We start from the raw sequence: 20,830 nt of genomic DNA, 5'->3' as shown, positions 1-20,830 counted from the left end.
ATGGACACTGGCTCTCTTCTGGTGTCCTACCTGCCCGTCAGTAGCTCACAGGTGACTTCATTGCAGGGATGCACTGTGCATCAGCATACCATGTTTCTCGCGCAGTTGTCTCTACCAGCAGTCGTCTTCACTGGTGAGATTGATCAAAGTTTCTGTATGTCAGTGTGTTAGTGGAGCCAAACTGACTTCATGAGTGCTCTAAAATGTATGTATGGTGCGTGTAAATAAAAGAAACACAGTTGTAAAGCTTGTTTTCAGTGTTTGTGTTTTTATTATGCAATTCATTCATCTTTTATTTAGATTTAAAAAGAGTAACACAATTATTTGAATTACTTCAAAATTCAAAGTTTACTTAAGTTATTCTATAAAAAAGTGAAAATTGGTATTGACAAATTCAGTATTAAAACAGGCAATGCTTCATTTGCGTAATCCTGATTAATCTAATATTTTGATATACCAAATCATCTTAATAAAACAAATTTCAGATTTGATTGATTAAATAATGTGAATGGCTGTGAATGGAACATAAATGCAGGATAGTTGGTCCTTGGCATTACATTGCATCTAAGGCAAAAGCTTTTAACATATGTATATATATATATATGAGTATATATTGAAAAAGTGATGGATACAGTTACGAGCATTGAAATAGCGGCAGTGCAAAAAATCTGCAGTAAGGGCTGTAAACCCCTTAAACAAGGGGGCACAACTCCGGTCCTGGGGGGCCGGTGTGCATGCTGATTTTTTTTCCAACCAAATACCTTAGTTTTAGTTTTTTGACAGCCCTATAAATCAGGCTCGTTATCTCCTGAACGCCCGCACACTGCGTAGGGGACTCTGGTCCTCTGGGATAAACGCAGGAAGAACCACTCACGCGGGATGTTGCGTATGGCTCTGATGAGGTCGGTGCTGATGCGGTAAGTGTTGTCCGGGTCGTACTGGCTCCCGCGGTTGCTGTTGATGTCGTAGTGCTGCGTGATGTACACGCGGTCGATAGCGCCGTCCGGCGTAATCCTGACGATGATCCGGTCCCTGTTGTTCTCATCTTGGGAATTCAGATTCATAGACCGTCTGAACTCCTCCAAGACGTAATTTGGCAGCCTTTCACCCCATGGGAAGTTTTCTTCGTTTAGGTTGCCCACGACGTAATAGTCATACCACCTCTGGTTGTGCAACGAAGGGAGGAGGTACTCTCTGTTTCCATAGTAATGAAATCCAAACTCGCCGTCTTCGGGGTCCTTTGTCGGTTGCATTTTGCCGTTGTTATCAAACTTGATGTACTCACGGCAGAACCAGTACAGGAGGTTCCGCCCATGCCGTGGGAACCTGCGGCCAAAATCTTTGTCCACAAGATCTTCTATTTTTTCCAGAGTGTCCTCAGGGCGGCCTGAGACAGATGCCAGGCTGAGAGCCAGCAGGAGAATGCAGAGGAAACGTGTGTGTCCCATAATGCACCTGTCTGAGGTAAGAACACAGAGGGAACAGTGTTCAAAGCTATGGAGGCAAGATGGTTCAAATCACTTCAGAAATCAACAATTACTCACAGTCACTAAAACATTATTAATTATATTGGCCACAATCCACATTACTGTGATCTTGCATTAATTATCTACATTATATCAGTTGCAGTATTGGCTATTTCCTAGTGAAAAAAGTTGAATGCATGTGTACTGTATGTGTCTATCAGGACCTAGCCAGTCAGGCACTCAGTATTACACACCCCTGAAATCAGCAGAACCTCCATGAACTGGTAGCATATCTCCATGTGGTAATAATTATAGTTAAATATTTTTTTTGTACTGGCACAAGTCTGTAATGTGAGTCATTGTCTCATCGACAACATTTCCATTTCTACCAGGCAGTAAGTACCACAGTTTATGTTAAGTGTCTGGAAAAGTCCTATATAAATGCATTCATTAATATGCTAATTTAATGTATTTTTTTTTAGATTATTATTAAAATAAATCAGCTAATCATACACAGCAAAATGTTTAGTGTTACATTGACTCCTATAGAGTACATATGGTCCCTACTCTGTGTACTTAACACCGGACATTTTACAGTGTACAAAAGTTTTCCTTACCGCTATTGTCGCACGGTCCACAACCAGACGAAGGAGACGGTATTAGTCCGCTGTGAAGTAAACAACAGGGCGACTCCCAGTCCTTCCTGTTTCCTCTGAAGGTTGTCAATGAATGATGAAATGAACAAGAGAGAGGCGACTGTTACTGACGGCGGGGGTGGGGGGGGAGGGGAGTGTATGTAAACGGTGAGGCGTGGGGGATACGGTAACGCTAACAGGAGCGTGAGGTCTGTGTGTGTTTGGGGAAGGTGGGGGGGGGGAGGGAAGGTGGTGTGTGTGTTTGGAACTTTGGAGACTTTGATTATTGTTTTAACTGGAGGCAATGCAGGCTCGGGTTGTACCATTGTCGCGCGGGCCACGGGGGTGTCCATTCGATTTTCATTCGCCGTTTCTAACTCCTTCATGCACTCATACACACACGCACGCACGCACGCACGCACGCATACTCACACACACTCATACTCACGCACGCACGCACGCATACTCACACACACTCATACACACGCACGCACGCACGCATACTCACACACACTCATACTCACACACACGCACGCACGCACGTATACTCACACACACTCATACTCACGCACGCATGCACGCACGCACGCATACTCACACACACTCATACTCACACACGCATGCATACTCACACACACTCATACTCACACACACGCACGCATGCACGCACGCACGCACGGGGTATGTGTGAATACTGTTTTTGAGTTCCCCTTTATGGTTTCTACGAAACCTACGCGCACACTCACACACGCATACTCACACACACCTACACACGCACACACACCCAGGGCATGTGTGAATACTGCTTTTGAGTTCCCCTTTATGGTTTCTATGAAACCCACGCACACACTCACACACGCACACTCACACACACCTACACACACACACACACACACACATACACGCACACACACTAACGCACGCACACACACACACACACACACACACCCAGGGTATGTGTGAATACTGCTTTTGAGTCCTCCTTCCTTTGCGGTTTCTACGAACCCCCCGCCCCACCCCCCCCACACACACACACGGGTACAGCATTCTATGCTCAGAGCATCAGAGCTGCTTCTTTTGTTTTCCAAGGGTACTGCAATGACATTGGTAATGAGCTGCAGAGTAAGCAAGGGCTGTGTGTGTGTGTGTGTGTGTGTGTGTGTGTGTGTGTGTGTGTGTGTGTGTGTGTGTGTGTGTGTGTGTGTGTGTGTGTGTGTGTGTGTGTGTGTGTGTGTGCGCGTGTGTATGTGTACAATGTACCCATCTTCCCCCATACTAACAATAAAAGTAGGCCCTGGATCAGATGCTGAAACCTGAGGGTGCTCATGGGCTGGTGTAATGCTGTGTTCTGTTAGGCGGTGTTTGTAGTCATGTACATCAGGCCAAGATTCTCAGAATGACTCACCCCCCCCCCCCCCCCCCCGCCAGCCCAAATGATTTCCCAAACATTGTGTGAGATCGGGAATAGGCACTACGGGCAGGAAATTGCAAGACCTTGTTATTTTTGAGCAGTTATTCGCCTCCGTATCAAAGTAACCTCCTGGCCCTGAGAGAGCCAACCGGTTAATTTCTCCTGTTGACCGAGGTCGGATACTGTGGCCTAACATGGCTGCTTACCTGAATATCCCTGCAACTTATCTGTTACTATATGACCTATGACCTATGACTGGATATTGTCTTCAGTGTTATAATTCGGACCAATTGTTTTGAAGTGGAGATTCAAGGGGCTCCTGTTTGGCCACGATCTACACTGTGTCGTGAAAAAGTATTTTCTCCTTTCCCGATTTGCTCTATTGTTGCATATTTGTCAGAGTGGTTCCCTTTGTCTAATATCACATTTTGTCTAAAGATCGGAAAGCATTCATTGCGACAAATATGCAATAATGGAGGAAGTCAGGGAAAGACTTTTTCGTGGCACTGTATCAGATGGATCAGATGCTGAAACCTGAGGGCGCTCGTGGGCTGGTGCAATGCTGTGTTCTGTTAGGCGGTGTCTGTAGTCATGTACATCAGGCCTGGCTGTCGGTTTCCATTTCCCCGCCAGTTTCCATGCGGAAATGGACGCGTGCTTTTACCTGACAGTGGACCGAGCAATCAACGCGGCTGGACTAGCTTCCCCGGGCCACGCGGTTCCAAATGTAGTGGTGCTTTCCTGGCCGTTTCTGAAAGCTTTCTGACTGCCTTCAGAATGACTCAACAGATCCCTCCCCAGCAACAGAGTAATCACTGACACATGGAGAGATGGAAATGTTTCTTTTGTTTTTTTTCCAAAGCCATTTACGATCTCGAAGGACGTTCTTCCTCACATTTTAGAAGTGGCACTGATCAATACCAGAAGTGGCCATGTATCATTTTGACTCATCAAATACTCTATATTCTCAACTTTGAAAGTTCCATCTACCTACTACGAATGCCAAAAGATTCCATTCTGAAAATTCTAACTTGCCATTACCAAGCACAATATTGTAGCAATGAATGTTTAGTAGTGTAATTTGGCGCCAGAGTTTTCTGGAATGTTTTTTTTTTTCAAAACTCCCAAGTCAGTGCTCCACTGCTCACAATTACCAGTAGTGATTGTTACATCAGCATTAGAGTGTTCAGTTAAGAACATTCCAATCACATATTTGTGACCTCATACCTTGAAGGGCTATGAAGCAGAAGCTGGTGAGTCTGAAGAATCTGTCACTGCCTTACACTTTCAATCTAAGCACATTTTATGGGAGGGAGCGGCGTCTCATAACCTCCCTCCACCGCAGAGGCATATATCCGCTGTGGTCTTTTGGTAAGGTCCAAGGACGGATCGCCTTCATTAGCAACGACGGAGGACAGCTGTGACCTCTGAACTTTGCTTCTATGGAAACGGCCTGTTCCGCTCCGTTCTTGGCTGTCTCCCTTAGCCTCGTGTCAGATAAGATTCTCAGAATGACTCAACCCGCCCGCCCCCCACCCCCCCCCCCATCCCAAATGATTTCCCAAACATTGTGTGAGATCGGGAATAGGCACTACGGGCAGGAAATTGCAAGACCTTGTTATTTTTGAGCAGTTATTTGCCTCCGTGTCAAAGTAACCTCCTGGCCCTGAGAGAGCCAACCGGTTAATTCCTCTTGTTGACCGAGGCCGGATGCTGTGGCCTAACATGGCTGCTTACCTGAATATCCCTGCGACTTGTCTGTTGCTATATGACCTATGACCTATGACCTATGACTGGATATTGTTTTCAGTGTTATGATTCGGACCAATTGTTTTGAAGTGGAGATTCAAGGGGCTCCTGTTTGGCCACGATCTACACTGTGTCGTGAAAAAGTATTTGCTCCTTTCCTGATTTCCTCTATTATTGCATATTTGTCAGAGTGGTTCCCTTTGTCTAATATCACATTTTGTCTGAAGATCGGAAAGCATTCACTGCGACAAATATGCAATAATGGAGGAAGTCAGGGAAAGACTTTTTCGTGTCACTGTAGGTGCTGGTGGAGCCTAGGCCATAGCTATTTCACTAGCCAGCCGTTACTAGATTTTCATCACTGTGGAACACGATTGGTCTCATCCTGTTAGGTACTATTGGTTAGTCGCAACGGTGGCACCCTCTGGGGTCTCTGGTTTCCTCCCACTGTTCAAAGACATGTAGGCTCCAGGGCCCACTAGCAAAAGACATCTCAGTGTGACTACCCTGGTTAAATAATAATAAAAAATATACATTAAGCTTGCCAGCGCTGCCACTGGTTACTAGGTGTCTTCAGTGAGTGAGGGATACTCTGATGGACACTGGCTCTCTCCTGGTGTTCTACCTGCCCGTCAGTAGCTCACAGGTGACTTCATTGCAGGGATGCACTGTGCATCAGCATACCATGTTTCTCGTGCAGTTGTTTCTACCAGCAGTCGTCTTCACTGGGGAGGCACAGAATTTGTGAGTGCAAATCAGATGGGGAAGGAAAGAATAAAAATGGAGTCTCATGGAGCACACCTGACCATGTGTTGTGTGGGGCCCAGCGTAGAGGCGGTGGAGCTGTGTGTGGCCCAGTGTAGAGGTGGTGGTGCTGTGTGGGGCCCAGCGTAGAGGCGGTGGAGCTGTGTGGGGCCCAGCGTAGAGGCGGTGGAGCTGTGTGGGGCCCAGCGTAGAGGCGGTGGAGCTGTGTGGGGCCCAGCGCAGAGGTGGTGGAGCCGTGTGGGGCCCAGCTTGGAGGCGGTAGTTAGCAGTGAGGCGGCGAGGACAGAGAGTGGATCCGCAAGGTCCTGGAATATCCTCCTCTGTCACACCCGGTTAGCGGAGACATCCGTCACTGTCATAGATGGGAAAATAACGACCGCTCGCTCATTGTGCACCAGTGTGCGTGTGTGTGTGTGTGTGTGTGTACCGGTCAGAGAGTGGACAGAACGAAGCATGTGGAAATGCATCAGGAACACATTATTATCACCTCTCATAAAACAGGCCAAGAAACACCACAGTGCAGATTAGAAATGTCCTTTATCTCTGTCGAATTCAATTGCCTTGTGACGTGTATAAATACACAATGGATCCGTTGAGTATAAAAATATATGACAGTCATAAATGTCTGCAAAATTTTTCTACCAGTGAGCTATGAGTCCCTGTCTCTACCAGTGAGCTGTACAGTAAGTTTCTATTTCTACCATTGAGCTGTACAGTAAGTTTCTATTTCTACCAGTGAGCTGTACAGTAAGTCTCTATTTCTACCATTGAGCCGTACAGTAAGTCTCTATTTCTACCAGTGAGCTGTACAGTAAGTCTCTATTTCTACCAGTGAGCTGTACAGTAAGTCTCTATTTTTACCAGTGAGCTGTACAGTAAGTTTCTATTTCTACCATTGAGCTGTACAGTAAGTTTCTATTTCTACCAGTGAGCTGTACAGTAAGTCTCTATTTCTACCAGTGAGCTGTACAGTAAGTCTCTATTTCTACCAGTGAGCTGTACAGTAAGTCTCTATTTCTACCAGTGAGCTGTACAGTAAGTCTCTATTTCTACCAGTGAGCTGTACAGTAAGTCCCTATTTCTACCAGTGAGCTGTTACTTCCCTGCAGGACTGATCTCTGTTACTGCCTGAACACAGTTACTGCCCAGGAGGACTGACCCAACAGAACAGATCTGACTGCGGGTCATGATTGACTAGAGATGTCTTCTAGCAACAAGGCAGGGAATAACTCTCTGACAGAAATGTTCCCTCCCTGGTAACAATATGGCCATATACTGTATATATTATATATTACCCTGCAGGAGTCTGACCACAGACCGCACTGGTACAATTAGGATTCTATACAGACCAAGGGACCTATCGTTTGCACAAAGAACAAGTCGCTCAATTAGGAAAAAAAAGCCAGGGGCGAGGCAAAAACACTGCATGAATCAATGCTGACAGTTTCTTATTAATAGAAAACTCCTACTCCTGCAAGTCCGTCATTTCAAGCGCGTGTAAATGCTATCTTGTACAACAAACTTCATTTGGTTTGCGCGTCGCGTTGGAAAGCGCGCAGGAACAAAAAACAGAAAGAGATTATTTAAGCATGCAATGTAAACAATGCATAGCCGGCATTATTATTATTGTTATTATTTTTTTTTCTTGCAATTTCTCAGAAGAATAAGTCTAATAAATTTAATGCAATGTTACTTATCAGCTCTGCTGATTTATTTCCCTGCCCTGGCTCCAGCATTACGCTCTCATTTGTCTTTCTTTGCCAAATTATGCGGTCTACCAGTGCTGCCCCTCTCCCTCTTACTTACTGAGCCATTGCAAATCGCGACCAAGGCTCCGACCAATCAGAGTGCATTAAAGCACCATTGTGCCCCTCTGCACTGACACGTGCAGCGAAATGGATTTTTATTTCACCTTCGTTTTAAGGGGAACGAGTAAATGGAGTATGCTTCTTACCCGTCCCGAGACACATTGGAAACTGCATTGCTGTACAAAAATAAAATTGAGTCTCCGTAGCTGAACGGTGGTTGATCTTATGACCTCCTGGTGTCCATAACTAGCGCACATCTTAGCCAAGGAGGTACGGAACTCCCCGCCAAAGTTATGAAAAATGATTTATTTTATCTGGTGGGAACAAGGTCTTATGTTTATGGGAACAGGTTATTGTTATGTGGGAACAAGATCTGTTCATTGTGAGAACAAGTTAACGCGTGGTGGGAACAAGCTTCATGTGTTGTGGGAACAAAATTGCATCTTGTCGGTACAAGTTATTAATGCGCGGGAACAAGATCCATATGTTGTCGGAACAAGTTATGGGAGTGGGCACACAATACAGTTTGATTATGCAAATGAACGAACCGTCCAGCAGGGAAAGCTGCAGCTGTGAGGAACTGGAGGTGGTTAACAGGTTCAGCTGCTCTTAGTTGGACCAGGTAAGCCAAGGCTGAACCTGTGGTGGATTTTAAACCAATCAAATGCGCAAAAACTCGTAATTCGTCACGTGGGTGGCTATGCACGAGGGAAATGCATTGCGTGCTAACTTATGCAGGCTATAACATAGACTAATTTTGACAGGCAGCATTACCTCCACACCTCATAATTCGTTACCTAACCACTTAAGACTATTAATATTTGAAAACTGTGATTCCATGTTTGGGTTGGGGTTAGGACTTAGACAAGATTAGGGTCCTGTTCAGGAAATCTGGAAGAGGAGAGGACCTGTTACTTTTTGATTTCAGGTGAGAAAAAAAAAATTAACTGGTGGAACAGTATAGCCATATATATGTGTATATTGTTTTAAGTCAAATATTGTTAATGACTTAAAACAGATTTTTTTTTGCATGTCTTTTAATTAACTGGTGACATGTCAGTCTTTTTCATCAATTTTAATTTAAATAATATTTAAAATAACCCTGATGGCCATAATTAGGGTTCAACTAGGGTTAGGGTTAGAGTTATGAAAACGGTAAATTTAAGGGTTGAAGCAAGTTTTTGGTTGTGTTCAGCGGCTTGAAAAAAAGGTTAGAACGTGAGTTCGTTTTTGATTTTGGATGAGCCATAATTTTTCACCTGGCCTTATTGAGGCTTATGGCCTTTTACTGATATTCTTGTAAAAAGCATATTTTTTCAGGGAAAAACATTTGTCAAAATAAATAACCTCAAGCATATTTTGCATTTGTATTACTGAATTCATGATCTTGACTTTGCTTTTCATCAATTTCAAATGATTAATCAGGTGTTTTCAAAAGTACCTATGGTTTCAATTAGGTATTAGGGTTCAGCTAGGGTTAGAAATACAATAAGTGTTAGGGTTTAGAAAAGATCAGATTTATGTTTTATTTAGCCATTTCATCTTTCTGGTTGATTTATGATTTTGGATGATTTCCATTTTTTTCACTTTTGTAATAAAACTATAGCCTTAAGTATTTTCATGAATTCATAAATTTCAATGAAATACGTGTCTCTCTTCATTTTCTGACCTCCCAGTCTGTTCATCCAGTTTCCACGTTGCTGATGAGTATGTGAACGCGGGGTGAAAATGAGTTTGTGAAACACGGGGTGCTGATGAGTACGTGAAAAATGTGATTTTTTCTTTTTTTAAGAAAAAATTACCTTTTTCCTAAAAAAGGGGACATATAAATACAAATTGTGATTTTTTTTTGAAAGACGGTTCCAGCACAGCACAGTGCACGGTCTGCGATCCAGTGTTCTCAATCAAATAACTCTACTTTTCTGTCCACTGCTAAAGCATATGATAAAATAATCCCCCATGAAAGAACTCGCGAGTGCAACGTAGCTCTCTCACAGAGTGTGGTTATGGAGCATCATTAGAAAGAACAGGCCCAATGTTTATGTGAATAATTAATGAGGTGTTAACGGCAGTTGAAGAGCCAAGTGTAAAGTGTATAATTCGTCCAGGTGCGTAGAACTGCCAAAATCTGTCCCGCTAGAGTTGGCTAAGTATCTGCGTTCATTTGCTAATTACATACCACGTTAGATTTAAACCTTTCCCTGTGTGGTAACTGTTCTTTCTTTTTAGGTTGTGTTAGGTTTCTATCTGCCGCTTTTTGATTCTTAGAATTGATAGATTGGCTACTTGGGCTTAGCGATTGCGATTATTGTGTTATTACTGACTGTGAACCCGTGTAATCAGCGCGTTATTCGATTCAGGTTTTCAATTGCTAATTAGGTACACTCGGAGTGACGCTATTTTAGTCCTGCTAACTCGCAGTTTAGGTAGTAAATGTATAATTCGTCCAGGTGCGTAGAACACCTGCGCACCTGCGCTTCCCCAACACGTCTCCTGTTTGTTCTGGCCCCACAATGGTGCAATGACCTCCCCATGGAGGTCAGAACAGCTGAGACACTGACCCACTTCAAGCGACGACTGAAGACTCACCTCTTCAGGCTGCACCTCTCCCCATCCCTCCCTACCTCCCTGTAATCTCTTAAATGACTGTAAGCTTAGGGTTGTAACTAGGTAGCTGTTTCGTAGGTGACTTAGTTAATGCACCTGTCTTAACTACTGCTTGTATTTTTGCATAGACTGCGTTGTTGCTGTTCTCGTTTGTGTTGGTGTTAATCAGTTTAACCTTCAGGGTCCAAGTTGAACTATGCGGTTGTTCCCTGCACTTGGACCGGGCACTTCTCTCTAGGGTTTTCGTCATACTTGTTCCTGGCTATGGTTATACACTTTGTTGTACGTCGCTCTGGATAAGAGCGTCTGCCAAATGCCTGTAATGTAGTGTAATGTAAAGTGTTCTCCAGCGTCATGTGACTATTTATAATGGGGCTCCTGGGACGCCGGGTACAATGGAACGGCAAGCGTCGCCCTAAGATGGAGTTTGCGTCTGCTCGCAGAAACGCACAGGGGAACACTGCGGGTGGCAAAGAAGCCCTGTGGACCTGTTAGCAACCTGTGATAGGACTGGGAATCAGGCCCAAGCAGATCTATTGGATGACATGCTCCTGATTTAATTGGTCAAAATCGTTATTACATTACATTACATTACAGGCATTTAGCAGACGCTCTTATCCAGAGCGACGTACAACAAGTGCATTGGTTCACGATGTAGAGGTGCAAAAGAAACACTAGAGTGAAGTAAGGATCGTAGTGCCAGAAGTGACCACATCGATCAGGACTCCAACCCTGTAGAGTAAGCTGTTCAGCAACCAAGAATCCTACCAAGTACAAACTAGTACTGGAATCACATTTGCCTAATCAGACAAAAACAACAATCCTGCCAATCCTTTCCTCTCACCCTCAGCTGATGTGCGGTGAGCGTCCTGGCACAAAATGGCTGCCGAAGCATCACCCAGGTGGGCGCGGCACGTTGGTGGTGGCTGAGGTGAGTTTCCCCCTGATCACTGTAAAGCACTTTGAGCGTCTGGAAAAGTGCTATTTAAACGCAATGATTCATTAATTCATTCATTCATTCAGGCTTAGTGCCCTCGGTCACTTAGAACTCTTATTTATGTTTAATTAGATGTATTCATTGTAAGAAAGATAAATGACCATATAGTGACCATATAGTGTCCACATGTCCAGATCCACCCCGTTACCTCTCTGAAGAGCACTGGCTTGCAAACCCAGGGCGCTTGGATCACCATACAAGGGAAGCGGGTTGAGTCCCAGCGGATTTTCCAGCTTAACACCATGGCCCCAGTAGGCATCAACGACAGGGAGTGGGGAGAATTTTAGGTTCCAGTGAGGGGGGGGGCCTATGGATGGAGGCTTTGGTGGGTGGCCCAAAAGGAAAACATGGGGGACACAAATATTATATTAATTTAATAAAAGTATTTTTTTGTTTGTTGGTGTTTGGTGTTGGTCTATCACTGTGTGTGATCAGAAGGCCACCAAACCCTCTCTAATGCATTAAAAATCAAGGTGGTTACTGTAATTATTAATCTTCCATCATGTTTTGCTTTCTATTGTTCCATCCATCCACACATTCATCCACTTACCCTGGGCAGTTATCCATCTAACCAAATTGCACTATTTTGTCGTTCGTAACAAATAAACTACCGCTGGGCGTAGATTTTTTATCCTCAATGCAGCAGACCTGTACTAACAGGTAAATAAGTAATTATCGCATGTACATTACAGTACATGTTTTTCTAAACCGAGTTGCTAAGCTCACAGGTTTGAAAATTTAAGGGCCACATCTGGTGGTCGGACAGGACGAAAAAAAAAACAAAACAAAAAATCCTGAGCCTTTATAAAATGCTCGGGATCAGATGCATGTCCGTTACATCTCTGACCCGCTCGCTCTTCCTCTCACAAGCAACAAACCGCTCGCAGTGAGATATTGTTCTTTTATGATGTTTTTTTCCCCCCGACCGTTTGAAGAGCACGGCACCAACGTCAGGTTATTAGGTTTCAGGCGTGAAATACGACGATGGGTGTCAGCTTTCGTTCCACTTGCGACGCTTCGAGAACTGATTTAGCAGCAGCAACTCGTGCATTTTAAAAACGAGAAGGGCTGGCTCATTTTGACTCTGTCCCGCAGGGAACGAGGCTGATTTGATCCAGCCAGCTGTTAGCCAGCTTCTCACAACTACGGAGCTTCCGGCTTCTACCTCTCTTCTGTCTCATTTATAATTCGTGGTTTGAGGGGGCCCTTTTCAACACATTTCGTGAACTGACCACAGAAAGGCAACAGCAAGAACAATTGCTGTCGATGTTGAACTCGAAACTGACCACACTTAAAGATATTCTTTCGACCGCTCAGAAAGCCGGCAACATCTCATGCGTTGCAGTCCTACTGCTGGAGCTCCACGGAAGTAAAGACCAAATAAATTAACCTGCGGTTAAATGGTGCACCGTGCAATTTCTCATACCCTGCATGACGTCCCCAAGGGGCTCGACCTTGCATGTTTTCAACCGAACCTCCTTTTAACCTGATAAGGCGTGAGATCACAGACACGCGATTAGAATGTTCATTAGAACTGAACGTTCTAATGGCGATGTAACAATCACTGCATGAATAAATGAAGGCAATGGAGTTCTAGAACACTGAGGTAGAATTAGTTACAAACATTCCAAAAAACCTGCTCTTCGAAGGGTTTAAAAAAAAAATTATTATACCCAGCCCCTGGTCCCTTAAGTCAAAGTTCCATGACTGTCACCTGGCAGGCATCTCCAGGTGTCAGGAGCCCCCTACATCATCCAATACCGCCAACACACTCACCCGCTTCGCTCTGTCGGACAAGCACCATGGTCCGGCAGTTCAGCTCGTTGAATGACAGGGAAGCTGTGATTGGCAAAATAGACAAGGGGGAACTTGCTCCAAAGTCCATACCTGTCATGTTAGCTGTCAGAGTGCTATTATTATAATTTCCATCAGAGTGCTCCAAAAGCTATGGAGCAGTTATTTAGCTATTTAGAATGCTCTATAACAAGGGTTTCCAATCCTATCCGAAAAAGGGCCAGAGTGGGTGCAGGTTTTTGTTTAAATCCAGAATTAGTACACCTGATTCTACCTATCAAGGTCTTGATTGAAGGCCATGATTAGTTAAATTGTTCAATCAGGTGTTGTAGCGCTGGGCTAATACGAAAACCTGCGCCCACACCGGCCCTTTCGGATAAGACAGGACACCCCTGTTACACAGCATTCTAAATTGGGTGAAAATATAAAATAGGATAAAATTCCAGCAAAAATTTGCACTCATTGCACTGAGATTTGTGAAAAAATAAAATAAAATATACAACTACTGATCAAAGGGTTAGGGTTCAAAGGTGCAGGCAACAGATGGTATGTAAATATGAGCTAGGAGGGTAGATACTTCCTGGATGTTTTATGACAGACAAAGTAAACCGAAGCATTTTAAGGAAAACTGTTGATCTGAGGATGATCCTGTTTACACTGTGGACCTTACTTGTTGAAGGTGAGCTGAACGAATTTGATCATAGATTTGTTTGTAGATGCAAACAATGTGAGATTGATCAAAGTTTCTGCATGTCAGTGTGTTAGTGGAGCCAAACTGACTTCACGAGTGCTCTAAAATGTATATATGGTGCGTGTAAATAAAAGAAACACAGTTGTAAAGCTTGTTTTCAGTGTTCGTGCTTTTATTATGCAATTCATTCATCTTTAATTTTGATTTAAAAACAGTAACACAATTATTTCTGTTCATAGTTACTTCACTAGGCATAGTCTATTCAATTATGCTGTTCCCAAGATTAAAGGCATCGCATCAACCTCATTTTATTTTACTGGAATCCGAGATTGGAATGCACTTCCTGACTCAATCAAATCGGCTAGTTCTCTGAATGTATTTAAATATCATTTAAAGCGCTTTCTTCTTGCCCAGTGACCCTTAATAATAATAATAATAATAATAATAATAATAAAAAAATTATTTTATATAGCTCTTTTCACAGTCTCAAAGACCCTTTACAAAAAAGCTGTGATTTGCGTTTTTTACAAAAAAAAAGACAAAGAAACAAAGATACAATAAAAACACATACAATAGAGAAAATGCAATGGGACCAGTGGTGCAGTGGTGGTAGGAGGGGGTGTGATGGACAGAGGGGGAAGGCTAGGGAAATAGTAGTATAAAAGATGTATTTGCATTGTAGAGCAAAAATATAGACGGTATATTAGCTAGCAATTGCCAACAATGAAAGGCAGAACCAGGAAACACACAGAGCTTGGAGGGCGAAGGAGAAGAAGCAGCGGCGAGAAGCGGCAACACAGATGCATGTGACATTCTCTCGACCGGAAGGAAGTGAGAATACCCTTGTTGTCTGTGGTTGTTGATGCCCTGTGTATGTGTGTGCGCGCGTGCGTGCCTTTGTACTGTAGACATTTTTAAATGTGGAGATCCAGATTTGTATATTTGTTGTATATTTAGTTATGTCAATAGTCCAGTCTAGGACCCCATTGAAAATGAGCCAGCTATTGCTGGCTTAATGGGTAAGCCTCGCACTCAGTACCTTGCAAATTGTTTCTCATTTTAACATCTCACTTTTTACAATAGTCCTCTTTGTATTGTTTTAAGTAAGTGTATTTGTTCTATTTTGTAATTTTTACATGATAAGTGCAAATAAATCAAATCGAATCAAATTCCTCAGTGCTTCATGGCCACCTGCCTAAGCATATCTGCGGATGAGACGAGCTGTAGGGGCTCCAGGTCCTCTAGGCGAAATGCTGGAGAAAGCTCTCACGCATCAGGTTGCGTACAGCCTTGATGAGGTCTTTGCTGATGCGGTAAGTGTTGTTCAGGTCATACTCGCTTCCATGGTCGCTGTTGATGTCGTGGTGCTGTGTGATGTAGACGAGGTCGATAGCGCCGTCCGGCGTCCTTCTGACGATGATCCGGTCCCTGTTTCTCTGATTGCGGGAATTCAGTGTCATAGACTGTCTGAACTCCTCCAAGACGTAATTTGGCAGCCTTTCGCCCTGTGGTAAGTTTTCGTTCTTGAGCAGGTTGCCCACAGTGTAGTAATCGTACCCAATCTGGTTGCACAATGAAGGGAGGAGGTCCTCTCTGTTTTGATACTTATGAAATCCATACACACCTTGTTTGGGGTCCGTTGCCGGTTGCATGTTGTCGTTGTTATCAAACGTGATGTACTCACTGGAGAACCAGTACAGGAGATTTAGCCCATGCCGTGGGAAATTGTGGCCAAAATCATTGCCCACAAGATCATTTATTTCTTCCAGAGTGTCCTCAGGGTGGCCTGAGACAGACGCCAGGCTGAGAGCCAGCAGGAGAATGCAGAGGAAATGTGGGTGTCCCATAATGCACCTGTCTGAGGTAAGGAACACAGAGGGAACAGAGTTCAAAGCTATTGAGGCAAGATTGGTTCAAATCACTTCAGACATTAACAAATACTCACAATCACTAAAAACATTATTAATTCTATTGGCCACAATCTGAATACTGAACACAAGAAATATTGCATGCTAGAACCCCTCACTGAACCTACATGTAAAATATATTTTATGTGATTTAATTTAATAATTATTATTGAAAATGAGAATTATCCATCAAATCGCCAAATTCATTGATAGGTCAGTCTAGAGCGCACTGGTGGAATAAACCAAGTCAGAACAAGCTCTATATATAAGGTTCCAAGACTTAATAATTGAATTCAATACAAAGCAATCAATTAGATTAATGAATTGAAATCTGTGGCATTCGGTCCGCCTGAGAGACGGATTGGTCTTGGCTGCACCTGTTGGTGGAGAGAGCACACGCACCTGGGCTGCGTTAGCCAATCAGCCCAGAAAGCACACGCACCTGGGCTGCGTTAGCCAATCAGCCCAGAAAGCACACGCACCTGGGCTGCGTTAGCTAATCAGCCCAGAAAGCACACGCACCTGGGCTGCGTTAGCCAATCAGCCCAGAGAGCACACGCACCTGGGCTGCGTTAGCTAATCAGCCCAGAAAGCACACGCACCTGGGCTGCGTTAGCCAATCAGCCCAGAAAGCACACGCACCTGGGCTGCGTTAGCCAATCAGCCCAGAAAGCACACGCACCTGGGCTGCGTTAGCCAATCAGCCCAGAAAGCACACGCACCTGGGCTGCGTTAGCTAATCAGCCCAGAAAGCACACGCACCTGGGCTGCGTTAGCTAATCAGCCCAGGTGCTTAAAGGTGTGCTGCACCGAAAGCGCAATTATGAGTTTCGGTTCATTTTATTTTAAGCACGGAAGTCAAGAAGGAAGTAATCCTCAGCTGGGATGCTGGAGGAGCTGGACCTGGCCGGGAAGGCGGGTCAGCTACAGAGCAGGCGAACTGAAAAGTTGGAGGAGCTGGACCTGGCCGGGAAAGCCAGCGTGTGACGCTTGGCGTGTGACGGTTGGCGTGTGGCGGTTGGCGGTTGGCGTGTGACGGTTGGCGTGTGACTGTTGGCGGTTGGCGTGTGACGGTTGGCGAGTGACGGTTGGCGTGTGACGGTTGGCGTGTGACGCTTGGAGTGTGGCGCTTGGCGTGTGACGGTTGGCGTGTTACGGCTGGCGTGTGACGGTTGGCGAGTGACGGTTGGCGTGTGACGGTTGGCGAGTGACGGTTGACGTGTGACGGTTGGCGAGTGATGCTTGGTGTGTTACGGTTGGCGTGTGACGGTTGGCGTGTGTCGGTTGGCGTGTGACGGTTGGCGTGTGACGGTTGGCGTGTGGCGGTTGGCGTGTGACGGTTGGCGTGTGTCGCTTGGCGTGTGGCAGTTGGCGAGTGACGGTTGGTGTGTGACGGTTGGCGTGTGTCGCTTGGCGTGTGGCAGTTGGCGTGTGACGGTTGGTGAGTGACGCTTGGCGTGTGGCTGTTGGCGTGTGACGCTTGGTGTGTTACGGTTGGCATGTGGCGGTTGGCGTGTGACGCTTGGCGTGTGACGCTTGGTGTGTGGCGGTTGGCGAGTGACGGTTGGCGAGTGACGGTTGGTGCCGAAACCCGGGAGGGAGCAGTTTCGGCGTATGCCGACTTAGCCTGCGGCTGAATTCTCGCGTGGAAGGTGTGTGGCAGTCAGGCAGCCGGAGCGGCGGATTGGTCTGGGCTGTGCCGACTGGTGGAGAGAGCACACGCACCTGGGCTGCGTTGGCTAATCAGCCCAGGTGCATGTGCTCTCTCAAACAGCCGGCATAGCCGAGACCAATCCGCATCTCAGGCGGACCAACTGCTACACACATATTTTGAGTATATTAGCATTTACATTCTAGACTATCCTGAGCTTCAGTCTGTATCAGCATGTGTGTTGGGGAAATTCAAAGTAAAGATGTGTGTGTCTACATTTTGGCAAGTGTGTGTGCGTGTGTGCGTGTGTGCGTGCGTGCGTGCGTGAAAAAGAGGCCTGCAGCCCTGACGTGCCACAGGATGTGCCAACCACAAACACCTGCCTGCTCTTTTGTGAAGTGAGACGTTTCCGAGAAATGGATATGCCAAGAGACGGACAAGCCACCTCAGCACACATCTACCAAAATATAATTTCTAAAATGAATGTTACTGAGTATGCATATGTATCCTGCTTATCAGTTTTTGATAGAATTTCCACCACACATGACAATGCCCCCGGGCACACACTGCGAGGTCCATATAGACATGATTTTGTCGAGAACAGTGTGGAAGAACTTGACTGGCTTGCACAGAGCCCTGACCTCAAGCCCATCCAAAACCAACCGCGAGCCAGGCTTTTAACTTTAACTTTAACTTAAGTTACGTCTAAGTACACTACGTCTAAATTACAAAACAGAAGACGTTAAACAAAACATTAAACAATTAATCTAGAAATATCAAAAATAGAGAGAGAGAGAGAGAGAGAGATTCATAAACCAGACCTTGCCAAAGTATCACCCACTTCCAGTATAAGTGCCACAGGATGAAAGGAAACAAGCTAAAAACGCACACAACCAAGGAACCGCCACCAAAATAAAAAGATGTAAACTTCTTCTTCCAGGCTCAGAAACCAAACGCAAATCACAGCTTTCTCTCTTAAATACCTTACCTAGCATGGCTTGAGGATGTTTGCCCTGATTGGATGATGCCGAGTTGAGGTGTAGAAGTGAAGGGGGGGGGGGGGTCAGACTAATTCATGACAAGGACTGGCCTACCTAAAGATTGCATTCAAACTTAAAGAGGACGTGGTAAAGAGTCTCTGACCCGCGATGTGGTGTCCTGTGTCATCTGGTTTGTCTCTTCTGAGGAGGTGAGACCCATAGATTGTCTGCCTAGATTAGGGTATCAGTGGATTTTAAATTGCCCCAATCACATTTGCTTTGATGCTTGTGACAGGGAGGCCGCATTCTTATTCACTGTTTCACTGTTTCCAAGGCCAAAATCTAAACACTACATATCCTAAACTACATTACTTTGATCTTGCATTAATTACATTACATTAGAGGCATTTAGCAGACGCTCTTATCCAGAGCGACTTACACAACTTTTTACATAGCATTTTACATTGTATCCATTTATACAGCTGGATATATACTGAAGCAATGCAGGTAAAGTACCTTGCTCAAGGGTACAACGGCTGTGTCCTTACCCAGGAATCGAACCTGCGACCTTTTGGTTACAAGCCCAGTTCCTTACCCACTGTGCTACACTCCGACCTCCATCTTTATGCAGATAATTATCTGCATTATATCAGTTGCCTGTATTGGCTATTTCCTAGTGAAAAAAGTTGAATGCATGTGTGTTGTATGTGTCTATCAGGACCTAGCCAGCCAGGCACTGAGTATTACACACCCTTGAAATAAGCAGAATCTCCATGAACTGGTAGCATATCTCCATGCGGTAATAGTTGTAGTAAAATATATTTTTTGTACTGGCGCAGGTCTGTAATTTGAGTCACTGTCTCATAGACTACATTTGCACGCTACCAGGCAGTAAGTACCACATTTAATGTTAAATGTCTGGAAAAGTGCTGTATAAATGCAATGTTCGATTAATCAATTCATTAAATATGTTAATTTAATGTGTTTTTTAAGCTGGTAGATTATAATAAAAAAATAAAACGGATAATCATACACAGTAAAACGATCATTGTTACATGAACTCTTATTGAGTACATGTAACTCCTATTGGACCATGTAAACTCTGTTCTAGTTGATTTAACACAGGACGTTTTACAGTGTACAAAAGTTTTCCTTACCGCTTTCGTCGCATGGTCCACAACCAGACGAAGGAGACGGTATATGGTCCACAACCAGACGAAGGAGACGGTATTAGTCGACTGTGAAGTAAACAGCAGGGCGACTCCTTCCTGTTTCCTCTGAAGGTTAGACGTTCTCCCTAGGTGGCGCTTCTGAGGGCACCCGCACAAATTTGGGCTTTCATGCTTTTTGCTTACGGCGTTGATCGCTGTTGTTTGACGCATTTCAGGATTCACTGTTTAAAAACGGTGTTTTTGTGCTGCTGCACCCTGCCTTGTCAAACTTTAATAAATGAAACTTGAAACTTGATCTAAGCGCAATCAGAACTTTTTCTTTTGACAAAATATGGCAAATGGAACACACTTCCTTTGATGAAATAAAATTTCAATGGAAAATATGTTGCACATAATTAAAAAAACAACACCAACAACAACAACAAAAAACCTTCTGATCTGCTTCCTCCAACGTTGCCTCAGCTTGTTCCTGAAGGACAGCAAAGAGGAGCCATTTTCAAAAAAAATCCCACAGATTTCACTGGACAACTTTCCTTTGATTGCTACGTATGTGTGAGCGTGGATATGGATGCAGCCGCTGTCAGTATCTTTTTTATCTTATCTTTCAAAGCCAAAAACACAGCTGCCATTCACGAAGAAAAGCATCCTGGGACATAATTTATGTGCTTGTGCTTTCAGAGAGGCAAGCTCAGTTGAAGTGGGTGTTTGAACTAGGCACAGCCTAACTGTACTAGTGGGTATTCAGAACAGTCAGTGTGCTTATGATGTATATGATAGAACCAGCCCTCAAGTTCCTGCAGATAGTTTGTCAATTTCGTCCAGGCCATTCTTAAATTTAGCAGTGTCTACTAAATTTAAATGGTAGGGTCCAGGAAGAGCTTTTAAGGGCCAGTTCAGAGGTCAGCATGACAACAGCTACTTGATATTAAATTTAATATGAATACATTACATTACAGGAATTTAGCAGATGCTCTTATCCAGAGCAACTTGCGCAACATTTTACATTTTATCTATTTATACAGCTGGACATATACTGAAGCAATGCAGATTAAGTACCGTGCTCATGTGTACAAACAGCAGTGTCCTACTGGGAGTTGATCTTACTGGTGACCTTAAGGTTACAAGACTGGTTCCTTGCCCATTATACTACACTGCCACCATTATCTACAGTCCGTTGGGTTATAGGAAATATTGTGT

General features: G+C 44.4%; 1 protein-coding gene across 6 annotated transcripts; it reads right to left on the bottom strand.

Annotated features, from left to right (window-relative positions):
- Window positions 1-248: 248 nt before the first annotated feature.
- Window positions 249-19,771, bottom strand: LOC118234322. Of its 6 annotated transcripts, none has more exons than XM_035430773.1 (2): window positions 19,619-19,771; window positions 249-1,455 (listed from the first exon to the last, which is right to left on the bottom strand). In XM_035430773.1, the coding sequence occupies exons 1-2, from the start codon at window positions 19,630-19,632 to the stop codon at window positions 786-788; spliced, it is 684 nt and encodes a 227-aa protein (XP_035286664.1). In that variant the 5' UTR covers window positions 19,633-19,771; the 3' UTR covers window positions 249-785. The 6 variants fall into 6 exon arrangements, with proteins under 6 accessions (XP_035286664.1, XP_035286667.1, XP_035286666.1 ...); XM_035430776.1 differs by having other exon boundaries at window positions 249-1,459; window positions 19,619-19,770; XM_035430775.1 differs by lacking the exon at window positions 19,619-19,771 and adding an exon at window positions 2,084-2,334.
- Window positions 19,772-20,830: the final 1,059 nt, after the last annotated feature.

Source organism: Anguilla anguilla, chromosome 8, assembly GCF_013347855.1.
Source record: "Anguilla anguilla isolate fAngAng1 chromosome 8, fAngAng1.pri, whole genome shotgun sequence".
Taxonomy (NCBI): Eukaryota; Metazoa; Chordata; class Actinopteri; order Anguilliformes; family Anguillidae; genus Anguilla; species Anguilla anguilla.
This window is presented reverse-complemented; position numbering and strand designations above follow the sequence as displayed.